The sequence below is a fragment of the Molothrus ater genome, chromosome 27 (genome assembly GCF_012460135.2).
Source record: "Molothrus ater isolate BHLD 08-10-18 breed brown headed cowbird chromosome 27, BPBGC_Mater_1.1, whole genome shotgun sequence".
NCBI lineage: Eukaryota > Metazoa > Chordata > Aves > Passeriformes > Icteridae > Molothrus > Molothrus ater.
The window spans coordinates 5,578,345-5,600,976 of record NC_050504.2 but is presented as its reverse complement, the minus strand read 5'-3'; the positions used below and the strand labels follow the sequence as shown (position 1 = coordinate 5,600,976).

At 48.6% G+C, this 22,632-nt stretch overlaps 1 protein-coding gene across 1 annotated transcript in view; it reads left to right on the top strand.

The window, feature by feature from the left end:
* Positions 1–1,294: 1,294 nt before the first annotated feature.
* Positions 1,295–22,632, top strand: part of NPEPPS (aminopeptidase puromycin sensitive) — a 34,646-nt gene continuing 13,308 nt past the window's right edge. The window contains exons 1-8 of the mRNA XM_036398764.2: positions 1,295–1,472; positions 9,672–9,756; positions 16,770–16,847; positions 17,166–17,287; positions 18,251–18,358; positions 19,778–19,978; positions 21,769–21,865; positions 21,981–22,014. Of these exons, the coding sequence (XP_036254657.1) occupies positions 1,350–1,472; positions 9,672–9,756; positions 16,770–16,847; positions 17,166–17,287; positions 18,251–18,358; positions 19,778–19,978; positions 21,769–21,865; positions 21,981–22,014 (848 nt within the window). The 5' untranslated portion in view covers positions 1,295–1,349. The remainder of the gene's footprint in view (positions 1,473–9,671; positions 9,757–16,769; positions 16,848–17,165; positions 17,288–18,250; positions 18,359–19,777; positions 19,979–21,768; positions 21,866–21,980; positions 22,015–22,632) is intronic.

The following is a 22,632-nucleotide window of genomic DNA, read 5'->3' as shown; positions in this document are numbered from 1 at the left end:
CCCTCGAACCCCTTCTCTCTACCTCAAATCCTATTCCCCTCCCCAAATCCCATCTCCTCTCTCCTGAATTCCTGCTCCTTCCCTCAATCCCTATCCCCTGCTCCCTCCTGCCTGGAATCTCCCCTCCTCAAATCCATTTCCCTCCTCAAATCCCTTTTCTTTCCCAAATCCCCAATCCCTCCTCGAATCCAGCTCTCCTCCCCAGATCCCTCCTCGCTCTCTCCACTCCCTGATCGATCTCTCCCCTGCTCAGCACTAACTTATATTTTTTAAACAGCAAAGTATCACTTTTAACAAAAATAAATCTCGTTGGGGAAGGAATAGTGAGAAATAAACTGAAATACAGAGAGCAAAGAGGGAAACCGGGGTGTCCCAATATGGGGGCACCACTCCAGCTCTGCCCCCCGTCTGAGTGCACTGGGAGACCCAGGAGCTGTCATCCCCCTGAACTGGGAGTACTGGGAGCCCCGCTAACGGGGTGCCAGTGTCACCCCAAAACCAGGAGCCCCTGGGTGCACTGTGCCAATCCCCACCCAGGCCAGCTGACCTGAGTGCCCACAGTTAACGGGGTGCCAGCATCTGCCCAAACCGGGCGCACCGGGAGCCTCAGTTAATGGGGTGCACTGTGCCAGGCCCACTCGGAGCGGACACACCGAGATCCCCGTTACCGAGATCCCCATTACTGGGATAGCCATTACAGACACACCGGATTCCCGTTCCCGGATCCCTATTACCGGGGCTCACCCGGATCCCATTCCCGGGATCCCCATTCCCGGGATCCCCATTCCCGGGATCCCCATTCCCGGGGCTGCCCCGTCCCTCAGAACTGGGAAGGGGCGTGGCCAGGCGCGCCGTGAAGGGGCGTGTCCGCGCGGGGCTTGTCTTTGCGCAGGCGCACTCCCCGCCAGCGCTTACGCAACTCCTCCCGCCGCCTTCCCCCCCCACCCCCTCCCCTCCCCGCCCCCCGCGCGCGCTACGTGCGCGGCCGCGTGGCGCCGCCGCGCGCACGCGCACGCGCCGCCCGCGTGCCTCCCTCCCTCTCTCCCTCCCCCCCTCCCGCTCCGCTCCCCGCACTCCCCCACCGGGGCCGCCTCGAGCCGGGAGCGCGCGCGCGCCCCCGCCCCCCTCCTCCTCCTCCTCCTCCTCCTCCTCCTCATCTTCCTCATCCTCCTCCTCCTCCTCATCCTCCGCTCCCGCCGCTGCTCCCTCTCGGTGCGTCCGTGCGGAGCCGCCTCGTCGCCCTTCCCGCGCCCCCCCCGCCGCCCCCCGCCCCCCCCGCCCCCCCCGCCGCCGCCGCCGCCGCCGCCCCGCCGGGGGGGGCGCAGCCCCGCACCCCCCGCGCTCCCGCCATGCCGGAGAAGCGGCCGTTCGAGCGGCTGCCCGCCGACGTGTCCCCCCTCAACTATGGGCTCTGCCTCAAGCCGGACCTCATCGACTTCACCTTCGAGGGCAAGCTGGAGGCCGCCGTGCAGGTAGGGCCCCCCCTTCTTCCTCCTCATCCTCGTCCTCCTCCTCCCGCCCCGCCCCCGAGGGGTCCCGCCGGCCCGCGCCCCCCGAGGGGACCCCGCAGAGCCCCCGGGGGACCCCTCAATCCCCTCCTCGATCCCCTCCTCATTCCCCTCCTCACCCCCGGGGCTGTTTCCCCCCGCCCTCAGGGACCCCGCTCCCCCTCAGGGCCCCTCGCCCCCTCCCGGCCGTGCCCGGAGGGACCCCCGGCCCCGATCCCCCCGTTCCCCTGCGCTCCCCCGGGCCCGGCCGGGCAGGTGCAGGGAGGCCCCTCGGGGCTCCCCCCGCCTCTCCTCCGCGTTTCCATTCACGATGGGCGGTCAAACCCCCTCCAAACCCCGCAAGAGCCCTCCGGGACCCCCCGAGCCCGGCCCGGCTCGGGGGGAGCCCCGCCCAGCCCCGCTGCGGCCCCCGCGGGTCCCCCCGGGCGGCTCCTCCCGGGCTGGGCCGGCCCGCGCCGGGATGCGGGAGAGCCGCGGCAGCTCCGGGGTGAGCCCGGCCGGGATCCCCGGTGCCCGCAGCCCCCCGGGGACCCCCCCGTGCCGCGCTCCGAGCGGGCCTGGGGATGGATGGGGATTTTGCTGGAAAAGCCAAATAAGCCGTGAAAGGAGAAGTCCCCCCGTGCGGCTCCCGGGGAGGGTAGGCCTCGGTGTCATGGAGAGAGAGCTGCGGGGAAAGCCTGGGGATGAGAGCCGGCGAAGGTTTGCGGAGCCGAAACGCCGCGTTCTTCTGCAAGGCGAGAAAAATCCTCCTCGCCGTGCTCGTGCTTCAGAGCCGGAACCAGTTCTGTGAAATCCTTCAAGTCTCTCCCAGTCATTCTCATTGGCTGCTCTGCCAAGATTTCCCGAATTTGCTTTCACGTCTTTTTTTTTTTTTTTTTTTTTTTCCCTTGCGATTTGAGAGAAGTACAGAATTATATTAGCACAACTGTATTTTTTGGGGTTTTGGTTTTTTTTTCCTGAAAATCAGATGGTCGCACAGAGAGCTTAAAAAAGTATTTGAGGGAGGCTTTAAGTCTTGAGATGTGAGCAGATCAAAGCCTTGCTGTGCTGAAGGGATGGTTAAACCTGGTTTTAAATAGATAGTAAATGCAAGGAGGCAATAAAAGCTGCAGGATGTGAAGCACAGGTAGAGAAGAAGGCGAGAGTTCTTCCCTGGGGAAGGCCCGAGGCTGGGGATGATGGGGGATCTTGTGACTTTTGGGAGCTGCAGGAACCCAAGCAGACATGAGTAACTTTGTGTCATGTGACAGAAATATTGAAAACCTAAATCTCCTCGCGGATTTGATCCTGGCTCAGGGGTTTGGTTCCAGCCTCGGGGCCGCTGCTGCCTCTTGGGCTGTTTCGGTTTGAGAAATTCCCGTTTTCTTCCACTCTAATCCCAGGCACCTATTCCTGTCCTCACACCCCAGCCCTGTTACAGCTGTGGGGCTGTAAATGGGATCACTGAAATCATCCCGGTTAAAAATAACACTCGGGGGGAGGGGAGCAGTGGCTTTTGAAGCCGGAGCTGAGGAGAGGAGCGGCGGGAGCAGCCCTGGGAGCTTCTCCGGGCCGCCGCAGGGATTGCCCGGGGGTTCCTGCCGGCAGGGCTGGGTTGCGGTGTTTGATTCCCGGGGAGCGTTCGGAGCGTCCCGGCTGTGTCCAGGGGGTTCCTGGAGCAGAGGGTTCCACCTCGGAGATGGGCAATGCTGCACTTCCCCGGCAGCGCCCTGTGCTGAGGGAAAAGCTGTGACCCCACAGGTTCCAGGCTGCAAAAACAAATCCTTCTCACGTCCTGGAGAGCTGCTCTGGGGTTCCCACAGCAGAGAGGAGGGGGAAAAACCACCGAGAAAACCCCAGAGGAGGAGGAGGGTTTTGAAACAGATCTAAAGAATATATCTTTATTTTGGATAACTTTTAGCGCGGTGAAGCCAGGAGGAGGCACCTCCCAGCTGCCTGGGAGTGAGGGCAGGGAAGTGGATCAGGGGTGAGTTCACCTGCCCGAGCAGGGCTGGGAATCTGGGCAGGCTTCCTGGGGCTGCCGAGAGCCCAAAGCACAGGGAAATCCCAGGAAATTAGAGGGGAACTGCTCTGCACCTTGATGGGGAGAGGAACAACCAGCTCATCACAGGGTGTTCTCTGTGCAGGGCTTGACAGACAAAAATTAATAACTGTCGGCATATTTCTGTCAGGATGGTCTAGAAAAGAAGACTTTTGGGTGCTTTTGGGGGCAAATTACTTCAATTTAGGACCTTTTCTACCTGAACCTGCGCCCAGCAGAGATGTTCTGTTTCCAGCACCACCTGAGAGCTTTGGAGTCTCTAAACTCATCGAGGCAAAAGTGGCTTTATGTTAAAACACAAATTTTTTTATTTTTGGGTGGGGAAAATACACGTGCTGCCTCCTCTTGAAGGTCCTGAAGTTGTTTCTTTAATCCCAGTCAGTAATAATTGCCAGCTCCTCTGCTCCATCCCAGCTGGGTAATGGCAATAATCCACACCGTGATGCTTTCTGAGGCTCTGACACCAGAAAATAAAAACCCCCAAAAGCAGGAAAAAAGTTCCCAGAGCCTGCAAAGTGCTTTGTTTGCTTTGCTATGTGGCATCTTTAGGAGCAGAGTGGAATTAGTGCAGGCTGTTTAGTCAAGGTATTACAAGCAAACACTTGATCAATCTTACTCACTCCACTAATAGGATTTGCAGCCCTCTGTGGAGAATTCGGGGCTTTCAAACCCTAAAAAAAGCCAAAACGTCCCAGCCTTGGCTGTGGGGCAGGACACTTGTGTTGGCTTTAGGACCTATAAATAACCTGAAGCACTTTGTGCCTCAATAATAAACGTTGCCCCTTGCATGGCAGCTCCAGATAATCTTCAGGGGATAAAACCTCTGGTGATGCAAAAGATAAGAGGGGGCAGCAGATTCCAAAGCCTGGAAGGAGGAGCGGGGACCTGCTCGTGGTTTGTTCCCGTGTCCAGCTCGGGGAATTGTCCCCCCTGGAGAAGGGAATGATCCTGAAGCCTTGGCAAGTTGAATTTCACAGCCCTTGTTTTGGAGCTGTGCTTCTGGAGGCTCTGGTAACCCAGCTATTACAATTTTGACCGGTTCTTCCAGATTTTTAAATAATATAATTTGTGGCCACACGAACACTTTTGAAGTCCGTGCAGTTGTGTAACAATTACATAAACTGACAGTACATAATTCCCATTTATCACAGCTGAAAACCCAAAAATCCTTAAATGAACTGTTTCCCAAGGAGCCCTGCTCCCAGCTGGGACAGAGCGTGGCTGTGGGAGAGCCGGAGCTGGAACGGAGTCTCCTGCTCACACTCCTGTGATTGTTCTGCCACTTATGTCATCTCCCAGCATTGAAACTTGATTTGTTGAGGGCGTGGGGATGCCTCTCCACCAGCACAATTAAGATTGTGGGGTGGAAATGGTTCATTTTCATTATTCCTCTGTTGGCTGGAGCTTTAATTACGCCAGCCTTGGCTCTCAGGGCCTGGTTATCAGCACAGGGCACTTGCATTACTCAGTGTCTGGGTCAAACTTTATTTTTTTCTTTTTTTTTTTTTTTTTTCCCCCTGCTTTTTTGGCTCTTGGGAGGGTTGGAACAAAGAAGGGATGTGTGGCCCTGGTGTTGTCCAGCAGCAGAAGCAAAGCTGCCTGCAGCTCTCGGGCTTTGAAATGGAATTGCTGAATGCTGAGAGGATCACCTGCGAGGGGCAGGGCTGCCTCCCCGCTTCCTGGTGTTTCCCTGCCCATAAATTCCCTTCCTGGGAGCTGGGTCACTCCCCTGCCTGGAAACTCCACCGAGGTGTTCCTTGAGCGTGGAACAACTTATCTGGGAGGAATTTACAGCCCGGGCTCTCTCAAACCCCTGCTGCAGCGTTTAATGCACCTCTGGCAGATTTAGCAATATTTAACTGCTTGTCTGCTGCTTTTTATAGGTTCATTATGCAATATCTGCTGGCCTGGGGAACGTATGGAGCTGGTTAAAGATTAATGCTGACACTGTGGTGTGGAGTCCGGGCCAAATGCAGCTCGCTGGGTGTAGTATTTGTGCTCCTGGGGAGCTGGTCCAGGATAAATCCTCTGCTCTCCAGCCTTGGAATTTGCATTTCCAGCACACGAAACTAAACCTGCACTGGAGGGTTAAAGGGCTGGCAGCCCCTCAGGGCTCTCCTCACGCCATCAGCTCCAAAACTGGGGTTCTTAACCTTTTTTTGCCCCCTGCCCCCAAAGGCTCCTTGAGCCCCATAATTTCCAAGATTGGGGTGGATTTGCAGCGATCACAAAAGGGATTCACTCACTCACCCCTGTGAATCCCACAGCCCTGGAGCTGGATGTGCTTTGGAACCAAGGGAATTTTTCCAGTGGGCCAATTGGTCCTGGCGTTGTTAATTTTACTCCTCGGCCACTGGAATTTGCTGGAGATGCAGGTTAATAAATCTCTTTATTGCTCTCCTCATTGAGGCTTTGAATTCTTACAAAAGACACGCCCTGGAACTCAAATCCAGAGTAAATTTAGGTGTCTATTTTTAGAGAGAAAATTGCTAAAAACACACGCAGTTGTTGTAGTGCTGCTTTTGGAAAAGGGCTCTGGAGCCGTGTGACAAGATTGGAATTATCTGGAATTAATTTTGGCTCCAGGAGATCCCTTTGGATGCACCTCAGCCTGTACTTCAGGTAGGCTGCAGTTCAAATCCCTGTTCCTGATATCCCAAAAAATTGGGAAAATATTTTCCATCAAATCCTTTCCCACTTTGACCACCAAAGGCTTTACAGCACCTTTAGGTCTCGTTTGGCAGAGCTAAATAATTGACATTTTTAACTTTCTTCCATCAAATTTTAAACTATTGGGGGGGATTTCAGCTGTTTTCTCCTGCTGGATGAATTTCCCCTTCCCTGCTCATGGTGCCTGAGTCTGACCTCAAAACAGCGTTTGAATTCTGGTTAATTCAGTATTCAATTGAATTCATCAAGAGCCAGGAGTTTCCAATCCTGAACCATCCCTTCCCTGCAGAGATTCCTCTTGGCCCACCTGATTTCTGAGCAGTGCAGAACTGCTCTTCTCTCAATTAATTTAATTAAATTAATTCATTTTCCTTGCTGTAAAATATATTTCTTACATATTTCTGACATATCTCTCATATTCCAGAGCAAGGTGAAGCAGGGTGACAACCCCACACATTGCTGACTGCTTCTACCTTATGCAGTAATCTGCTTTTTTTTGGCCTTTAATACATAAAAATCACTGCATTAACAGAAAATCTGCCTTCCAGAGCGTGGCATTTCGGAGGGATAAAAATGCATTTTTTTAAACGAGTTCCTTTTTGAGCTGTTCCTGCTCATGAGTGCCCCGTGCTGGGGCAGGTTCTGCTCCCGTTTTGTTTTTGTTCTCACAGGTGTGGCTGCACCTCCGTGGAGCAGGGAGGAGGCCCCTGCTGCAGGAAAAATTCATTTTCCCCTCGGAATTAAATTCTCAGGAGTCTCAGAAAACGCTGAGCTCTGCAGGCAGAATTTCTGCCTGTATGGTGAATCTCACCCCTTTCTTTGGATAGTTGGAGAACTGAACTAATTACCCTCCTGGCTCATTTTAGGTATTTCCTTCTATGCTGCCCTCTCATAAAACTGGCTTGATATTGGTAGGAAGGGAGGAAAAATATCTAAAAATAGATAATTGCCTGTTTAAGGAGCCTCTGGATTTTCTCTGCTTAAACCTAAAGTTTCTTATTCTGCAGGCTCAGTGCTGCACTGAAAGTTGTGTCCTGGAAAAAGTTGTTTTTTAAAGATCAAGCCCATTGTTAAACTCACATTGTCTGCAATTTGGACAGCTCTGAATCCAGAGAGATTTGGGTTTATAGATTGAATAAAGGTCTCCAGACACTTATAAAAAGCTTTTCTCATCCTGATTTTTCTGTGTTTTAGAAAAACCTTGTAAAAGCCCCCCAAGCTCCAGTATTGTGGTACAAACTGTTGAGATTTGATTTTTGGGTTTGGGGCGAGCTTTGTAATTTTTCAGTTTCATGCACTCAGAATTTAAAAAAACCCAGTGGATTTCAGGTTGTAAATCTTTCCTGGGAAAACCAAGCTGACCCTGCGTCACCTCGGCTGCTAGACTCGCTCTCAGTGCTTGACACAAGCATTGCTTCCACGGGCAGGTTGGGTTTATTAATTGGAATGAATTTGATTTTAATTCCATCAAGAGGTGAAGGCAGCCTGAGTGCTGCACCTCTCGGTGTGACACCGCTGCAGGGAGCTGGCACCAACAGCCCCCGCTCAAAAGGTGTAAATGCATCACATTTCTTTGCGTGACATTTGTTCATTAAACAATTCCCTAATTGGGGACGAGCCAGGGGTAGTGGTCAGGTCAGAGGGGTCAAGGGGAGACTCCTGGCTGGGTTGGGGTGTGTGGGGCTGGTCCTCCCTGCACCACTGGTGCCTCAGGGATGGACCATCCTGCACCTCTGAAATCCCAGATTTGAATTCCTCGCTCCTCCCTTCTCCATGGAATGGCTCAGATTCGGGGTTTCTGTCCCAGATGGACGAGGAACAATCCTGAGGAACAATCCTGAGGGACAATCCTGAGGAACAATCCCGAGGGACAATCCTGAGGAACATTCCCGAGGAACAATCCTGAGGGACAATCCCGAGGGACAATCCCGAGGGACAATCCCGAGGAACAATCCTGAGGGACAATCCTGAGGGACAATCCTGAGGGACAATCCTGAGGAACATTCCTGGTTTATTCCCAGCTCCTCCTCTGGCCCAGGGAGCACTGGGGGACACCTGAGCCTTTTCTTGTGGCTTTGCAAAGCAAATGAAATCACAGTTTGTGTGCTGCCCGTGGGTGAGCTGGCCTGAGCACGCCCAGGGGCTCGGGGCTGTGGAACTGGGGCTGGAAGGGACCCTAAATCCCAGCCAGGGCCACCCTGCATGGGCAGAGGGCACAGTGCCAGGGTGAGGGCAGCCAGAGCTTCTCTGGGAAGCCCACCCCAGCCCCTCCAGGGCAGGATCCATCTCAGCATCCCACCACCCCTGTCCTCTGGCGCTTTACCCCATTCCCCCTTTTCTCTTGGAAACTCATTCGTTTTCCTTCCTGCCTCCTTTCAGGGAGCCTCAACCCAGCTCAGCCCTAAACCTGCTCTGCTCTGGGCTGAACAATCCCCCTTTTCCCAGCTTTTCCTCCCAGCAGAGCTGCTCCATCCCTCTGATCAGCTCCTCTGGGCTCTCCCTGCCCAGAGCCCAGAGCTGGAGGCAGCTCCAGCAGGTTCCTGGCTGCCAGTTCAGATGTGGGCACCTGGAATGACGGCCCCAGGTGTTCACAGGGCATTTTAAGGTTATAATAGTGGGGAAAACAAAACAGGGATGGAGTCTCTTAGGCTTTGGTGAGCTGATTCTGGGGTAGGAAGCAGTTTCTCTGTGCCTGTGTTAAATCTGGTTGGTCATTACAGAAATCTTTACTCCTTTATTTAAGAAACTGCTGGTGCCTCCAGCTAGAAATCCTATCCTGGACAAGCGGGATTCCCAGCTTGATCCAGCCTGATCATTCTGGTGGTTCCAGCCATAAATGTCTGAATAACTCCCTGGTTTAACTCCCAAATATTTTACCCCTTTGTAATTAATTTTTATTTAATTTGAATTCCTCTGTATTCAGGCTGTCGCATTCAAACAGAGAACTGGCACAGCCCCACGGTTTATTCCTACGCTGGGAGCTGGCACTGGGTAAATAAAGCAGAGAGCGTGGAGCCAAGAGCTGGCACAAGGGGAGCTCCCAGGGAAGGAGGAGAAGGAGAATCTCCTGGCAGATGTTTTTGAGCTGAGGAGCTCTGAGAGCCTGGAGCACGCACAGAGGTTGTGCTGGTGATATCTCCAAGAGAGGTTCTCACTCTGCTGTCCCTTAGGCCATCCCCAAAGGAGGCTGACGGGCTCAGGATCTGTTTCTATTGGCTTTGGATTCCCAGGCCTGCACAAGGGCCCCATTGTGAAGTTTTCAGCCCTGATTTTTACCCAGCATGAAATAATTCCCAGTGGAGGTGAGTGGCTGAGCACAGCTCCTGCTCTGCGGCACCTCCTTCTCCATCCCAGACACCCAACTCCCCTTCAAACAGCTGGAGCTGCTTTTTAGATGGATGAGAGCTGAGAGTTCCCATTTCTTCCTGGTGCTGATGGAGTTTCTCTTGCAGGTGAAAAATGCAACCAACCAGATCGTGATGAACTGTGCCGACATCGACATCATCACCGCGTCCTACGCCCCGGAAGGAGACGAAGGTGGGAGCCCTGCCTGCTTTCGGTTCTGCCCCTGCAGCTGCTGCCAGCAGCCCAGCAGCTCTGATAACAAAATGATGTCATGCTTTGATAAGCTCAGCCCTGCCCCTGGAAGCATGGAATTCCTTATCTTGATTCGTGCCGGCTCTCGTGGCTGCCGCTGCTGTTATGGTGCAGGAATTCCTTCAGTTGTGGTGAAGGAATTCCTTCAGTTGTGTTATGATAGAGGAATTCCTTCATTTGTGTTGTGGGAAAGGAATTCCTTCAGTTTTGTTGGGGTAAAAAATTCCTTCGGTCTCCTCCACCTCTCCTGAGGGGTGAAGGCAGAGGATGCTTTGATATTATTTTTATATCTGGATGTTGTGTAAACCTCTAAGGACATCACCTGTGCCTATGGATTTGGGAATATTGACAAAATGAAATATTGACAGGGAATGCACCAGTAAGAGCCTGCAGTAGGAAATGGTTTGGAGAGCACAGAAAACGCTTCATTGGCATTCAGCAGGATTTTCTGAGTGTTGGGTAACGTGGAAAAGGGTGATTGTGAGGAGGAGTCCAGCTGCTCCTGGAGCCCTTCAGGGAACAAAAAATGCTGCAGGGCTCCCCTTCCCACCAGGGAAATGCCCCTTTCCATATGGAAAATTCCACAAAAGGGTTGGTTAGAGCCATGGTTAGGGATTAATGGGGTGACCTTGGTGAGGGATCCCTGTTCTTTGGGTAGATGGAAGCTTTGTTCTTTGTGCAGGGGCTGGGCAGGGGTGGAGGGTTTGGGGACCTGAGGAAGAGGAGGGATGTGAATTTGTGCCGTGGGTTTTGCAGGGGGGCTGACTCCAGCTCTGCTATCCCAGGGGTTTGTGCCAGGGCTGGCAGCACCCAGGGACAGTGGAGGTGTCCCTGCCGTGGCACGGCTGGCACTGGGTGGGATCTGGGGTCCCTTCCCACCCAAACCATTCCATGGTGCCACCTTCCAGGTCCTCGTAGCATTGCTCCACTTTTACAGGGGGAGAAATGCACTCAGGAGGGGATTTTGGGAAGGAATTCCTCCCTGTGGGTTGCTCAGAGCCTGGCACAGGTGCCCAGAGCATCCCTGGCAGTGTCCCTGGAGCACTGGGACAGGGGAGGGGTCCCTGCCCTGGCAGGGGCGGCACTGGGGGCTTTGGGGTCCCCCCCATCCCAAAAGGTTCTGCAGTTCAGGATCCCAAGCAGAGCATGCCCACCCAGCTCTGCCTTCCAGCAGCTTTGGTTTCTTTCTCGATTTTCAGGGGTTTTTGGGCGTGAGGAAGCTGCTCTGGGAGGAGGAGGGCGTGTGTGGAAAAGCAGAGCTCAGCTCAGGAAGGGCCGGGCAGGATCCTGGAACGGGGCCACAGGGCTGGGCAAAGTGTCCCCAAGTGCTCGGGGCTGTCCCCGGCACCTCAGGGCTGGCCCTGCCACTGTCGGGGGTTGCTCAGCATTTATTAATTGGGAGTGATTTCTCTTATTAAGAGAGAATGACACTCTGGCCCTCACAAACTGCTGCATCATAAACACGCCAGGTACAACTTGGTTGCAATTCATGTTAAAAATAGAATTAATTTCAAATTAAAATTAAGGTATTTAAAGTAGAATGAAAACGCTAAAAGGAAGATAATAGAATTTAAAATGTTAAAAGGAATAAAATGGAAATGAATAAAATGGAAATGAATAAAATGGAAATAATAAAATGAAAATACTCAAGTATATTAAAATTAATAAAATGAAAAAAGAAAATAATAGAATGAAAATGAAAAAATAAATACCTTCATTCTAATTAAGGTATTTAAAATAGAATGAAAATGATAAAAGGAAAATAATAGAATTTAAAATGTTAAAAGGAATAAAATGGAAATGAATAAAATGGAAATAATAAAATGAAAATACTCAAGTATATTAAAATTAATAAAATGAAAAAAGAAAATAATAGAATGAAAATAATAAAAATAATAAAGTTAAAATTAATCTAATTAAAATATAATAATTCAAATTTATAATTAAAATAAATAGTTGAAATTACAATTAAAATAGCTTAAAATTAAAAATATTTATAAATTTTAAAAAATATTTAAAAAATAATGGATTGCCATCATCCCACCCAGGCTCCCCAGGGTTACAAACAGATCAGTGGGATTTGGGAAGGTGCCCAGGAAGGAGCAGAATGGCTTTGGAAGGAAGATGGCATGGGATTGGCACCTGTTGATGCAGATCCTGCGGCCGCTCTGTGCTCGGCCTGGGGATGGGAACAGAACGAGCCCTGCCAAGAGCGGCCTGGGCGCTCCCTCCTGGAGGTGTGCAAAGAGAGAAGTTCGTGGTGGATATAAAGAGTTGTCACCCTTTGTTCTGTGGGCAGGCATTTGTCTCATCCTCACCAGAAACAAGAAATAATTGGGAACTTGTCTCCTTTCCAGGCCTGAAAAGCAGCTGTGGGAATGAGATTTGATTCAGCAGATCCCCGTTCGTTCCCTGTTTAAGGAGCTGACCTGGTGACTTTAGTGCAGAATAATTTGGTTTTCCCCCATCCTTGTCAGTGCCCGGCAGATTCTGGCCGCAGCTCCTCGTGCCCCTGGCGCTGGTGGGCACAGCTGAGGGCAGGACTTTGGGATCTGAGTGCGGATTTGCAGGGAGAGCAGATCATTGCCCAATATTTGACAGGAAGCTGAGGGAGGATCCCCACAGCTTTACAGTCAAAGTGAGGAATTTTTGCTGTGTAATCCACAAAGGAGCAGCAAGAACTGAGTAACAAAACCAGCAGAGATTGAGCACTGGGGAGCAGAAATTCCTCAGTTTCAGCCCAAAACTGAGATTGCCAGGGAGGGCTCTGGGTTCCCTCCGTGCCAGCAATGCTGTAATGGAACAAAGCTGCTCAGAACTCCAGAGTTTTCCACGGCTGAATTCAAACTGGTTGGATATTTTTATATTTATTTTCTCCCCAGAGCTGTTATTTTTTTTTCTTTTTAAACATTTCCAGTGGAACTTTAGCACCAAGGTGCGCGTGTGTCCAGATGGACGCCTTGGCTCAGCTGGAGTTTCACAAAAATGTCAGTTTTTTGAAGGGGTTGGGTTTCATCCTCGGGGCGTGTGAAGGAGTTTGGAGCTTCCTGTGAATCCTCTCCCAGCTGTGAAACCGTGCTGGAACCAGGAATTTGCCTGGAATCCCCTCAGATCCAAAGGAGTTTCTGGGATTCCTGCAGGGCTGGCAGCGTCCCTGGGAGTCCCAGCGGCTCTGGGGCTGTTTGTGCGGCAGGGAGATTTGGGCTGGGCTCACACCGAGGAGGTTTTTGAGGGCAGAATTCGTTCTTTTGGGTTTTTCCTCCTCTGTGTGGTGGGGATGGGCCTGGATGTTACAGCAGAGATTTGGGTGGTGGTTAAAATAGAACGAACAAACAAAACCCCAAAAAACCAAAAGAAACCAATCGAAAAACCTGAAACCCAAACCAAATCAGCCAAAAAGAAACCCCCAAAACCAAACCGACCAAAAAACCCAAATCAACCAAAAAAAACCACCCCAAACCGACCAAAAAACCAAATCAACCAAAAAAAAAAACCCCAAACCGACCAAAAACCCAAACCAACCAAAAAAAAAACCCCAAACCAAACCGACCAAAAAACCCAAACCAACCAAAAAAACCCCCAAAACCAAACCAACCAAAAACCCAAACCAACCAAAAAAAACCCCAAAACCAAACCGACCAAAAAACCAAATCAACCAAAAAAAAAACCCCAAACCGACCAAAAAACCAAACCAACCAAAAAAAAAACCCAAACCAAACCGACCAAAAAACCAAATCAACCAAAAAAAAAAAACCCAAACCAAATCAACAAAAAAAACCCAAACCAACCAAAAAAATCAAACCCAAACCTTAATTACCTGTGACTTCTCCACAGCACAGAAGGGATCCTTGAAAAAATTGCATTTTGAAAAAATCGCGTTTTGGAAAAACTGCATTTTGAAACAATTGCGTTTTGGAAAATTGCATTTTGGAAAATTTCCATGGTTTGCTCTGAGCTTTGTCCTGCTTGGGGTCCAGGCCCTGTTGGGAAGCAGCTCTGAGGGCTCAGCAGGGTTTGGGATTGTCCATGGCTGGATCCCTTTGCAGGAAATGTGATTTATTCCAAATGCTGCTGGAGCATTTGAGGTGCTCCCACTTCAGCCTCTCAGACCTGCAGCAGCCCCTCTCTATTCTGTGTATTTGTTCTGATTGAAGTGGTAACACGTCTCACTCCTGGCTGCTTCCTCCCTTTATTTTCATTTTCTCATTTCTTATTTTCCTTTTCTCCATGACAAAAAAATTTAAAAATAAAAAAAAAAAAATAAAAAAAAATCCCTTTTTCTTCCTCCAGCTGCAGCAGCAGCTTTTCCTTTCCCAGCCCGGGCTGTGCTGTAATGTGCAAGTGATTAACTTGCAACCTTGCGGTGCCAAGGAGCTGGGCTGGTCCCTCCAGGAGCTTTTGTTCTCCAGCCCAGGAACGGAGCCAGGCTCTGCTGCGCTCACGGATTGGGAGCTGCAGCTCCCTTCCACCCAGCAAAGAGCATTGTCCACTGTTTGCCACGCTCCTGCTGCTCTGGATTAGATTATTGGCGTTGAATGAGCAGTTTAAACAGAAAAAAAAAAAAAAAGGCAAACCAAACAACCCTAAAACAAAACAAATAACCAAACAAAATAAAACACCCCAAAAACCAGCCAACCAAACAAAAAAACAACAGAAAAAAATAAAACCAGAAAAACCCCAAAATATGCCACAAAAAACAACAACAACCAAAAAAACCCCACAAAACTCAAAAAGGAAACAAGCAAAAAAAAAAAAAAAAAAAGAGAAAATGTAATCTGGAATCGTTGGTTCGTGTCCTGTTGCTTTGGGGTTTGGTTTGGAAGGAGCTGCCTGGAGATTTAGCAAACCCTGAAGGTTTCAGTGTTTCATCTTCCAGCCTTGGTGGTGCTCACCTCTGGGTTTTTGGGACAAGTTAAAACTTCCAGAGCAGCAGAAATCCCCCAAATTCAACCCCAAATTGCGAACTCCACTTGGGAGAGGAGGGGGCAGCTCGATGTCCACTGTCAGCCTTTGGCAGAAGCTCCACGTGAGGAATTCCTGTGTGTTCCCGAGTCCCAGGAGCCTGCAGGATCAGATCCTTGCCTTTAGAAGCTGTAAAAAACCCAAACATGTTTTTATATTGTGGCTTTGCTGTGGTGGTGTTTGAAAATCCACAGAAAATGCCCCAAAATGCAGGTGGGGAGCGTTGCTGCGTTCCTGGGCTGATGATCAGGGACCCTCTGGGCTCCAGCAGCAGGATTCCTCAGTTGATCAATTTGTGATGATTTATTTATTGACAAATCAGTGATTTATTTATTGACAAATCCCAGCAGATGTGCAGCCCCTCTGTGGCCAGGGCCGCCCTCACTGCCCTGATGGGCTCTGGAAATAACCAGGATCAAAGGCAGCACCCAGCTCCTCTCTGCTGGAGCCCAGCCCCATCCAGCAGGGTTGTTCTCCTTCCAATCTCCCTCTCCTGCCTCGTTTCCTCCTCCCTGGGCCATTTTCTGCCTCAGCATCCCCAGTTTGAGGAAGAAAACTCAAACTTTATTTTTGGTTTCCTGATATTTGCTGGCAGTTGGGCGTCCTTGGGTGGATTCTTCTTCAATGCTCGACTCAGCTGATTTGTAAAATCTTGGAACTCCTCAGCATGGATCAGGAGAGCCTAAAATTGAGCCTAAAATTGATCCTGTAAAGGGGTTTATTTTGTAATTTATTCCAGCCTCGTGTTTTTTGCTGGTTTTTTGGAGCCTCTCAGTGTTCTCTGCGCCCCAGCACGGTGGTAACTCAGGTTAAACCCTGAGCAGAGCTCTGTGAAACCTGTACTTAAACCTAACCCATTCCTGCAGCTCCTGCAGTGAGCAGAGGTTGGAATTAAGGCTGAGATCACAGTGCTGCAGCATAAACAGCCCCGGAAATTTCACCAGGATCAAACAAGCACGGTTCCAGGTCCCTTTGGCGCTGCAGCCTCCTGCAGGGCGCCGGGGCTGAAACCCAACGCTGGGAGCGACACCTGAGCAGCAAAACGAGTCCTTTTGTGGCTAAAATTGTCATTTCAGGCCGGCTTTTGTCACCCGATCATGGGGCTTTGTTTGAGGGTTTTGTTTGGGGATGAGAAGTGCCTGGCTGCGTCCGGGCTTGCCGACTTTGGCAGCTGGAGACGCTGGTTTGGAGCAGGTTGAAAGTTCCTAAATGAGGATAATTTCTTACAGGTTGCAGCAGTGGCTGAGCACGGAGGGAGCAGCACCTGCAGAGTGAGGTTCTGTGGGGCTGTTCCAGGTTTTTTTAGCTGAAGGAGGACAGATCCACATCCCCTTGGAGGGTGTGATGAGTTAGGAAGGGAGGAGCAGCTCCAGGTGCTCCAGGACTGGTTCATCTCCCTGCAGATCCCCAGCCTGGCCTCACGGTTTGGATTTTTGCATCCACAAATAGTTCCTGTGCTGTGTAAATGCCAAATTTCCTCTTTTTTGGGTGCCTTTGGGACCCTCTGCCTGAGCAGGGCGGGAACCCCAAAGCAGGGCCCTGCTTCTGAAGGCATTTCTGAAATAAAATCAACATTTATTTTGTGGTTGAGTCCAAGCAAACCCCCCCTCCCCATTGCTGTGGAGATTAATGGGATTTTCATAGTGAGAGCCACAAATTAGGTCAATAAATCCTAAGCATCCTGTTTGGGATAATTAATGGGAATCCTGCTGCCCTGATGGGAGCATTTAACAGCAAGGGGGGGATTTGGGGCTGTATTTCACCATTCCTGGGATACAGATCCCGTTTTTCCCGCAGGTTTGGGGTTTTTCAGCCCAACTTCCACTCCTGGAATCCCCGTCACGAGGTTGTTCCTGTAGCTCCTCACACAGAATGGCTCAGAGCTCATTCTGAGCTGTCGAGCTCAGCTGCTTGGGGTGGATTTGCAGAGTTCTGAGCCCAAAGCCCTTCCCAGGGTGGTTCTGACCCTGGTGCTGCTCTCCCCTTTGCAGAGGTTCACGCCACGGGGTTCAACTACCAAAACGAGGATGAGAAGGTCACGCTGTCCTTCCCCAGCACCCTGCAGAAAGGTAGGAGCCCTGGCTGCCCGCGGGGGCTTTGGAGCAGCTCCTTCCCCACCCTGCCCCGAGCCCCTGCAACTGCGGATTTGGGCTGATTTCTGCCCAAATCCACGACTGATTGGCCACAGTTCCTTAAATCCCAGACTCTGCAGACTTTGCTCCCAGTTTCACTGGAAGATGGAACTTTTGAGGTCCCTCTTGGTCGCTGCTCTGTTCTAAAAGTTCCAAGAATCCTGTGGGGAACTGTGGGTTTATTTAGTCAGGGAGCAGCCCCAGAGCAAAGCCGGTGTTGTGGCACCTGCCCAGGTCTGTGTGCTTGTGTTGCAGGGACAGGGACGCTCAAGATAGACTTTGTAGGGGAGCTGAATGACAAAATGAAAGGGTTCTACCGGAGCAAGTACAGCACACCCAGCGGGGACACGCGCTACGCCGCCGTCACCCAGTTCGAGGTAAGCCTCTGATCATTTTCATTTATTTTTATTTTATTTTTATTTTATTTTATTTTTTTTAATTTTTATTTTTATTTTATTTTTATTTCCATTTTATTTTTATTTTTATTTTATTTTTATTTTATTTTATTTTTATTTTATTTTTATTTTATTTTATTTTCATTTTCATTTTATTTTTATTTTATTTTTTTATTTAATTTTAATTTTAATTTTTATTTTCATGTTCACTTTCATTTTTATTTTCATTTTTATTTTCATTTTTATTTTCATTTAATTTTTATTTTCATGTTCACTTTCATTTTTATTTTCGTTTGTATTTTCATTTTCTTTTTTATTTTCATTTTTATTTTATTTCAAAATTTTAATTAAAATTTATTTTAATTTTAATTTTTAAATTTAAATTAATTTAAAATTATTTTTATTTTAGTTTTAATTTAATTTTAAGTTTAATTTTATTTTTATTTTCATTTTTATTTCCATTTTATTTTTATTTTCATTTTCATTTTTATTTTCATTTTCATTTCTAACCAGGATTTATACTTACAACAGGCAAAGATGCATTTTCTTATCTTCACCCATCCCTTCTGGATGAATATCAAAAATTCACATTATTTTTCATCCTTGTCCCTCCTTACAAAGAGCTCAGGGCTGGGCTGGTGCTGCCCCGGGCACTCCCCCAGCACAAACAGAGCATTTTTGGGGCTCTTTTGGACAAATTTGGGGTGGTTTGTGCACATCTGGGTGCCCTCAGTGCTTCCCCTCCTGCTGTGCCTCTGCTCAATTTGGGTCATTTTTTTACTTAAAATCAGGAGTGAAAGAAGAATAAAAACCTGATTCAGAGGTCAGGAGTGCAGTGGGGAGAGCAAACCATGATTCTCCCTTTTTTTGCTGGAAATCAATTGAATTTCTGTGGTTTTTACCACAATCTGCTGGGATTTATTTCTTTAATTCTCTTTATTCCAGGCCACTGATGCTCGCAGGGCTTTTCCTTGCTGGGATGAGCCTGCAATCAAAGCAACCTTTGATATTTCTTTGGTGGTTCCCAAAGACAGAGTAGCTTTGTCAAATATGGTAAGTTTCTAAATATTTTAATTAAATACGCCCTTGATAATTAAAATTTTGCCTTGATAACAGCTGGGAATAAAATCGGCAATAAATGGAGAGAGAAACACAAAATCTGATGTCAGGACAAACCTGGTAGTTTTAAAAAATAAATTAAAATTAATTTTATATGCTGCTTGATTAAGAGGGACTGGGAAAAAATCCTTTGTGAGTTTTCCTGTCTGGGTTTCTGTCCAGACCTGGAACAAAATGTGGAAACAGAGGAAACACAAACAAACAAAAATCAGCATTTTTTATTTGCTGCCTGCACGTGTTTATAGGTGATGTTGCTGGAGAATAGGTTTTAAAATATGCTTTATTTTAATATGCTTTATTTTTATTATTATAAATAAATAATAAATAAATTTATTTATCAATAAATAAAGCCTAGCCTGGCCCTGCCACAAGATTTTTGTGTCTGGATTTAGGGGGGTGCCTTGCTGGGATGGCATTGATGCTTTTTAGTTCCTAATGGGATATAACTGAAATATAAACAAAAATTTATTATCATATCAATAATATGCTAATATTATCAATATAAATATAATATTAAAATTATATATAATATATATTATATATTATATGTATTGTACATAATAATTATAATTATATGCAATAGTGTAATATTTATAATTACACTATAATTACATCATAATTCATATTATTTATTAATGTTTTATTGTAATAAAATCACACCTCCAGCTGGGATGGGGCGCTTCAGCCACGAGAGAACTCCTTGAAAACCCCAAATCCCTTGAATTTGGTGGTTTTTGTGGTTTTTTGTTTTGTTTTTAGTTTTTTTCCCTTGGCTTTTTCTTTCTTGTTTCCTTGCTTTTTGTGGGTTTCCCTTTTGGGATTTCAGTGCTGAAAACCTGGAATCTTTTGCTAAAAACCTGGGCTTTCTCTGCTAATTAGACCTGACCTTCCTCTTCCTAACGCAAAGAGCTGCTGGAATCCAAATATCCCACAGCTTGTGAGGTTCCTTGCATTGTAAAGAAACAGCATTTGGGTAAAAAAATTCCCCTTTTGGAGCCCCAAAGCTGCGCTGCTCTGGATTTGGGGTTGAGAGATTTTTCTCAATTTTTCAAACTGAGATTTGAAGTTCTCCTGGAGTTTCGATTCAAAGTTTTGATTTGAAATTGAAATTTCAGTTTGAAATTGAAGTTTCAGTTTGAAATTGAAGAAATGTGTGAGGAGGCAGCACAAAGAAATCCCGTTTAAAAATTTTCCATTTTCGGGGGTTTTTCCTCTCATTTTCAAGTCTCTCTTTCTGAACCTCTTTGCGCCGTAAAAAGCCCCAGCGCCGCTGGGGTAAAGCGTTGTGCGGTTTCGGAGCCGCAGGCCCCATTTCCGTGCGCGCCAACCCCCGAACTCCCTGTGCTGCCCCAGAACGTGGTGGAGCGGCGGCCGTACCCCGACGACGAGAGCCTGGTGGAGGTGAAGTTCGCGCGCTCCCCGGTCATGTCCACGTACCTGGTGGCCTTCGTGGTGGGCGAGTACGACTTCGTGGAGGCGCGCTCGCAGGACGGCGTGCTGGTGCGCGTCTACACGCCCGTGGGCAAGGCCGAGCAGGGCAAGTTCGCCCTGGAGGTAAATCTGAGACATCTTTGGGATCTGGTCACCCACTGAAATCAGCCATTTTGGGGTCTTTGGTGGGTTGTAGATGCACACACTGTGCTGGTGCGCGTCTACACGCCCGTGGGCAAGGCCGAGCAGGGCAAGTTCGCCCTGGAGGTAAATCCCAGACATCTTTGGGGTTTGGGGTTTGGTCACCCACTGAAATCAGCCATTTTGGGGTTTTTTTGGGGGGTTTTTGGTGGGTTGTAGATGCACACACCGTGCTGGTGCGCGTCTACACGCCCGTGGGCAAGGCCGAGCAGGGCAAGTTCGCCCTGGAGGTAAATCCCAGATGGGTTTGGGATCTGGTCACCCACTGAAATCAGCCATTTTGGGGTTTTTTTGGGGTTTTTGGTGGGTTGTAGATGCACACACCGTGCTGGTGCGCGTCTACACGCCCGTGGGCAAGGCCGAGCAGGGCAAGTTCGCCCTGGAGGTAAATCTGAGATGGGTTTGGGGGGTTTGGGATCTGGTCACCCACTGAAATCAGCCATTTTGGGGTCTTTTCATGGGTTTTTGGTGGGTTGTAGATGCACACACCGTGCTGGTGCACCCGTGGGCAAGGCCGAGCAGGGCAAGTTCGCCCTGGAGGTAAATCTGAGACATCTTTGGGATCTGGTCACCCACTGAAATCAGTCATTTTGGGTTTTTTGGGGGGTTTTTGGTGGGTTGTAGATGCACACACTGTGCTGGTGCGCGTCTACACGCCCGTGGGCAAGGCCGAGCAGGGCAAGTTCGCCCTGGAGGTAAATCCCAGACATCTTTGGGGTTTGGGGTTTGGTCACCCACTGAAATCAGCCATTTTGGGGTTTTTTTGGGGTTTTTGGTGGGTTGTAGATGCACACACCGTGCTGGTGCACCCGTGGGCAAGGCCGAGCAGGGCAAGTTCGCCCTGGAGGTAAATCCCAGACGGGTTTGGGGGGTTTGGGGTTTGGTCACCCACTGAAATCAGCCATTTTGGGGTCTTTTCATGGGTTTTTGGTGGGTTGTAGATGCACACACCGTGCTGGTGCGCGTCTACACGCCCGTGGGCAAGGCCGAGCAGGGCAAGTTCGCCCTGGAGGTAAAGGTTTGGGGTTTGGGGGGTTTGGGGTTTGGTCACTCACTGAAATCAGCGAGTTTTGGGGTTTTTTCATGGGTTTTTTCATGGTTTTTGGTGGGTTGTGGTCACATGCGGAGTCTTGGTTCGCACCTGCACGCCCGTGGGAGAGAAAGGGAGAGCAGGGAAAGTTGGCCCTGGAGGTGAATCTGAGACGGGTTTGGGGTCTGGTCACTCATGTAAATCTCAGAGTTTTGGGGTTTTTTATGCATTTTTGGGGTTTTTTGTGGGTTGCACATTGTGTCCTGGCCCGGGTCTGCATGCCCGTGGGCAAGGCCGAGCGGGGCCAGTTCCCCCTGAGGGTAAACCTGAGACAGCTCTGGGGTCTGGTCACTCACTGAAATCAGCAAGTTTTGGCTTTTTTCTTGGTTTTTTGTTGGTTGTATTCCTGGTTCTTGGGGCTTTTTTGCCCAGAAGGGCAAGTTCGCCCTGGAGGTAAATCCGAGTCGGGTTTGGGGGTTTGGGGTCTGGTCATTCACTGAAATCTGGAAGTTTTGGGGTTTCTTTTCCTAGTTTCAGTCATAATTCCTTAGTTTCATTTGTAATTTCCTAATTTCAACCATAATTTCTTAGTTTCAGTCATAATTCCCTAGTTCCAGTCACAATTTCCCAAGTGTTGCCCGGTTTCAGGTTAACAGAACATTTCTCCTCTCGTTTCTTACAGGTTGCTGCTAAAACTCTGCCTTTTTATAAGGACTACTTCAATGTTCCTTACCCTCTTCCTAAAATTGATCTCATAGCTATTGCAGACTTTGCTGCTGGTAAAGTAACTCACTTTATTGCTGAAATTGTATTTATTTGATTTTTTTTTATTAAAAAACCTTTAGGAAGAGGTGTGGATCAATATCAATAAACCTTTGTATTTATTTTATAAAGGTGCCATGGAGAACTGGGGCCTTGTTACTTATAGGTATGATGTTAAAATACTGTCTTTCCCCCTCTCTGTTCATTAATTCTTGGAGTTAATTGGATTCGTTTGAGGCAGCTCTAATTGCTGGGTGTCATCCCAAATCAGACAGAATCAATCCTTTCAATTTTTAGTTTGGTTTGGACGATTTACGGTGGTGTTACAGCTTAGGAAGGCAAAAATCAGCCACTGGCTGAGGGTTTGAAATTGAAAAAACCTTCTTGGCCCCTTTTTTCTCCCATAAAATCTCCTGACACAGCTGGGAGAGTTTATTTTACCTCGTAGGTAAATTTGGCAGCCACAGAGTAAAGGTGTGGAAGTGGGAAAATCAAAAATATTAACTCGCCTTCCTTTGCAGTTTGATTTTTTTTTTTCCTTCTTCTGATCAAGCTTTTGCACTTTTGCTTGATATTAATTCGTTTTCTGTGCTGGTGGTCAGGAGGATTTCCCTGAATTTTGAACAACTTGTAAGCTTTGGACTTTAAACCCTGAAATAATTTGGGATTTCTTCTGCTCAGCTTTGAATTTGGCTTTAAAAAAAAACCAAAACAAATTTGAGCCCAGGTTTTAAACTTTTCCCTGCTTATTGCGGTTCTGATGAAATCCGATATTTTATTCCTT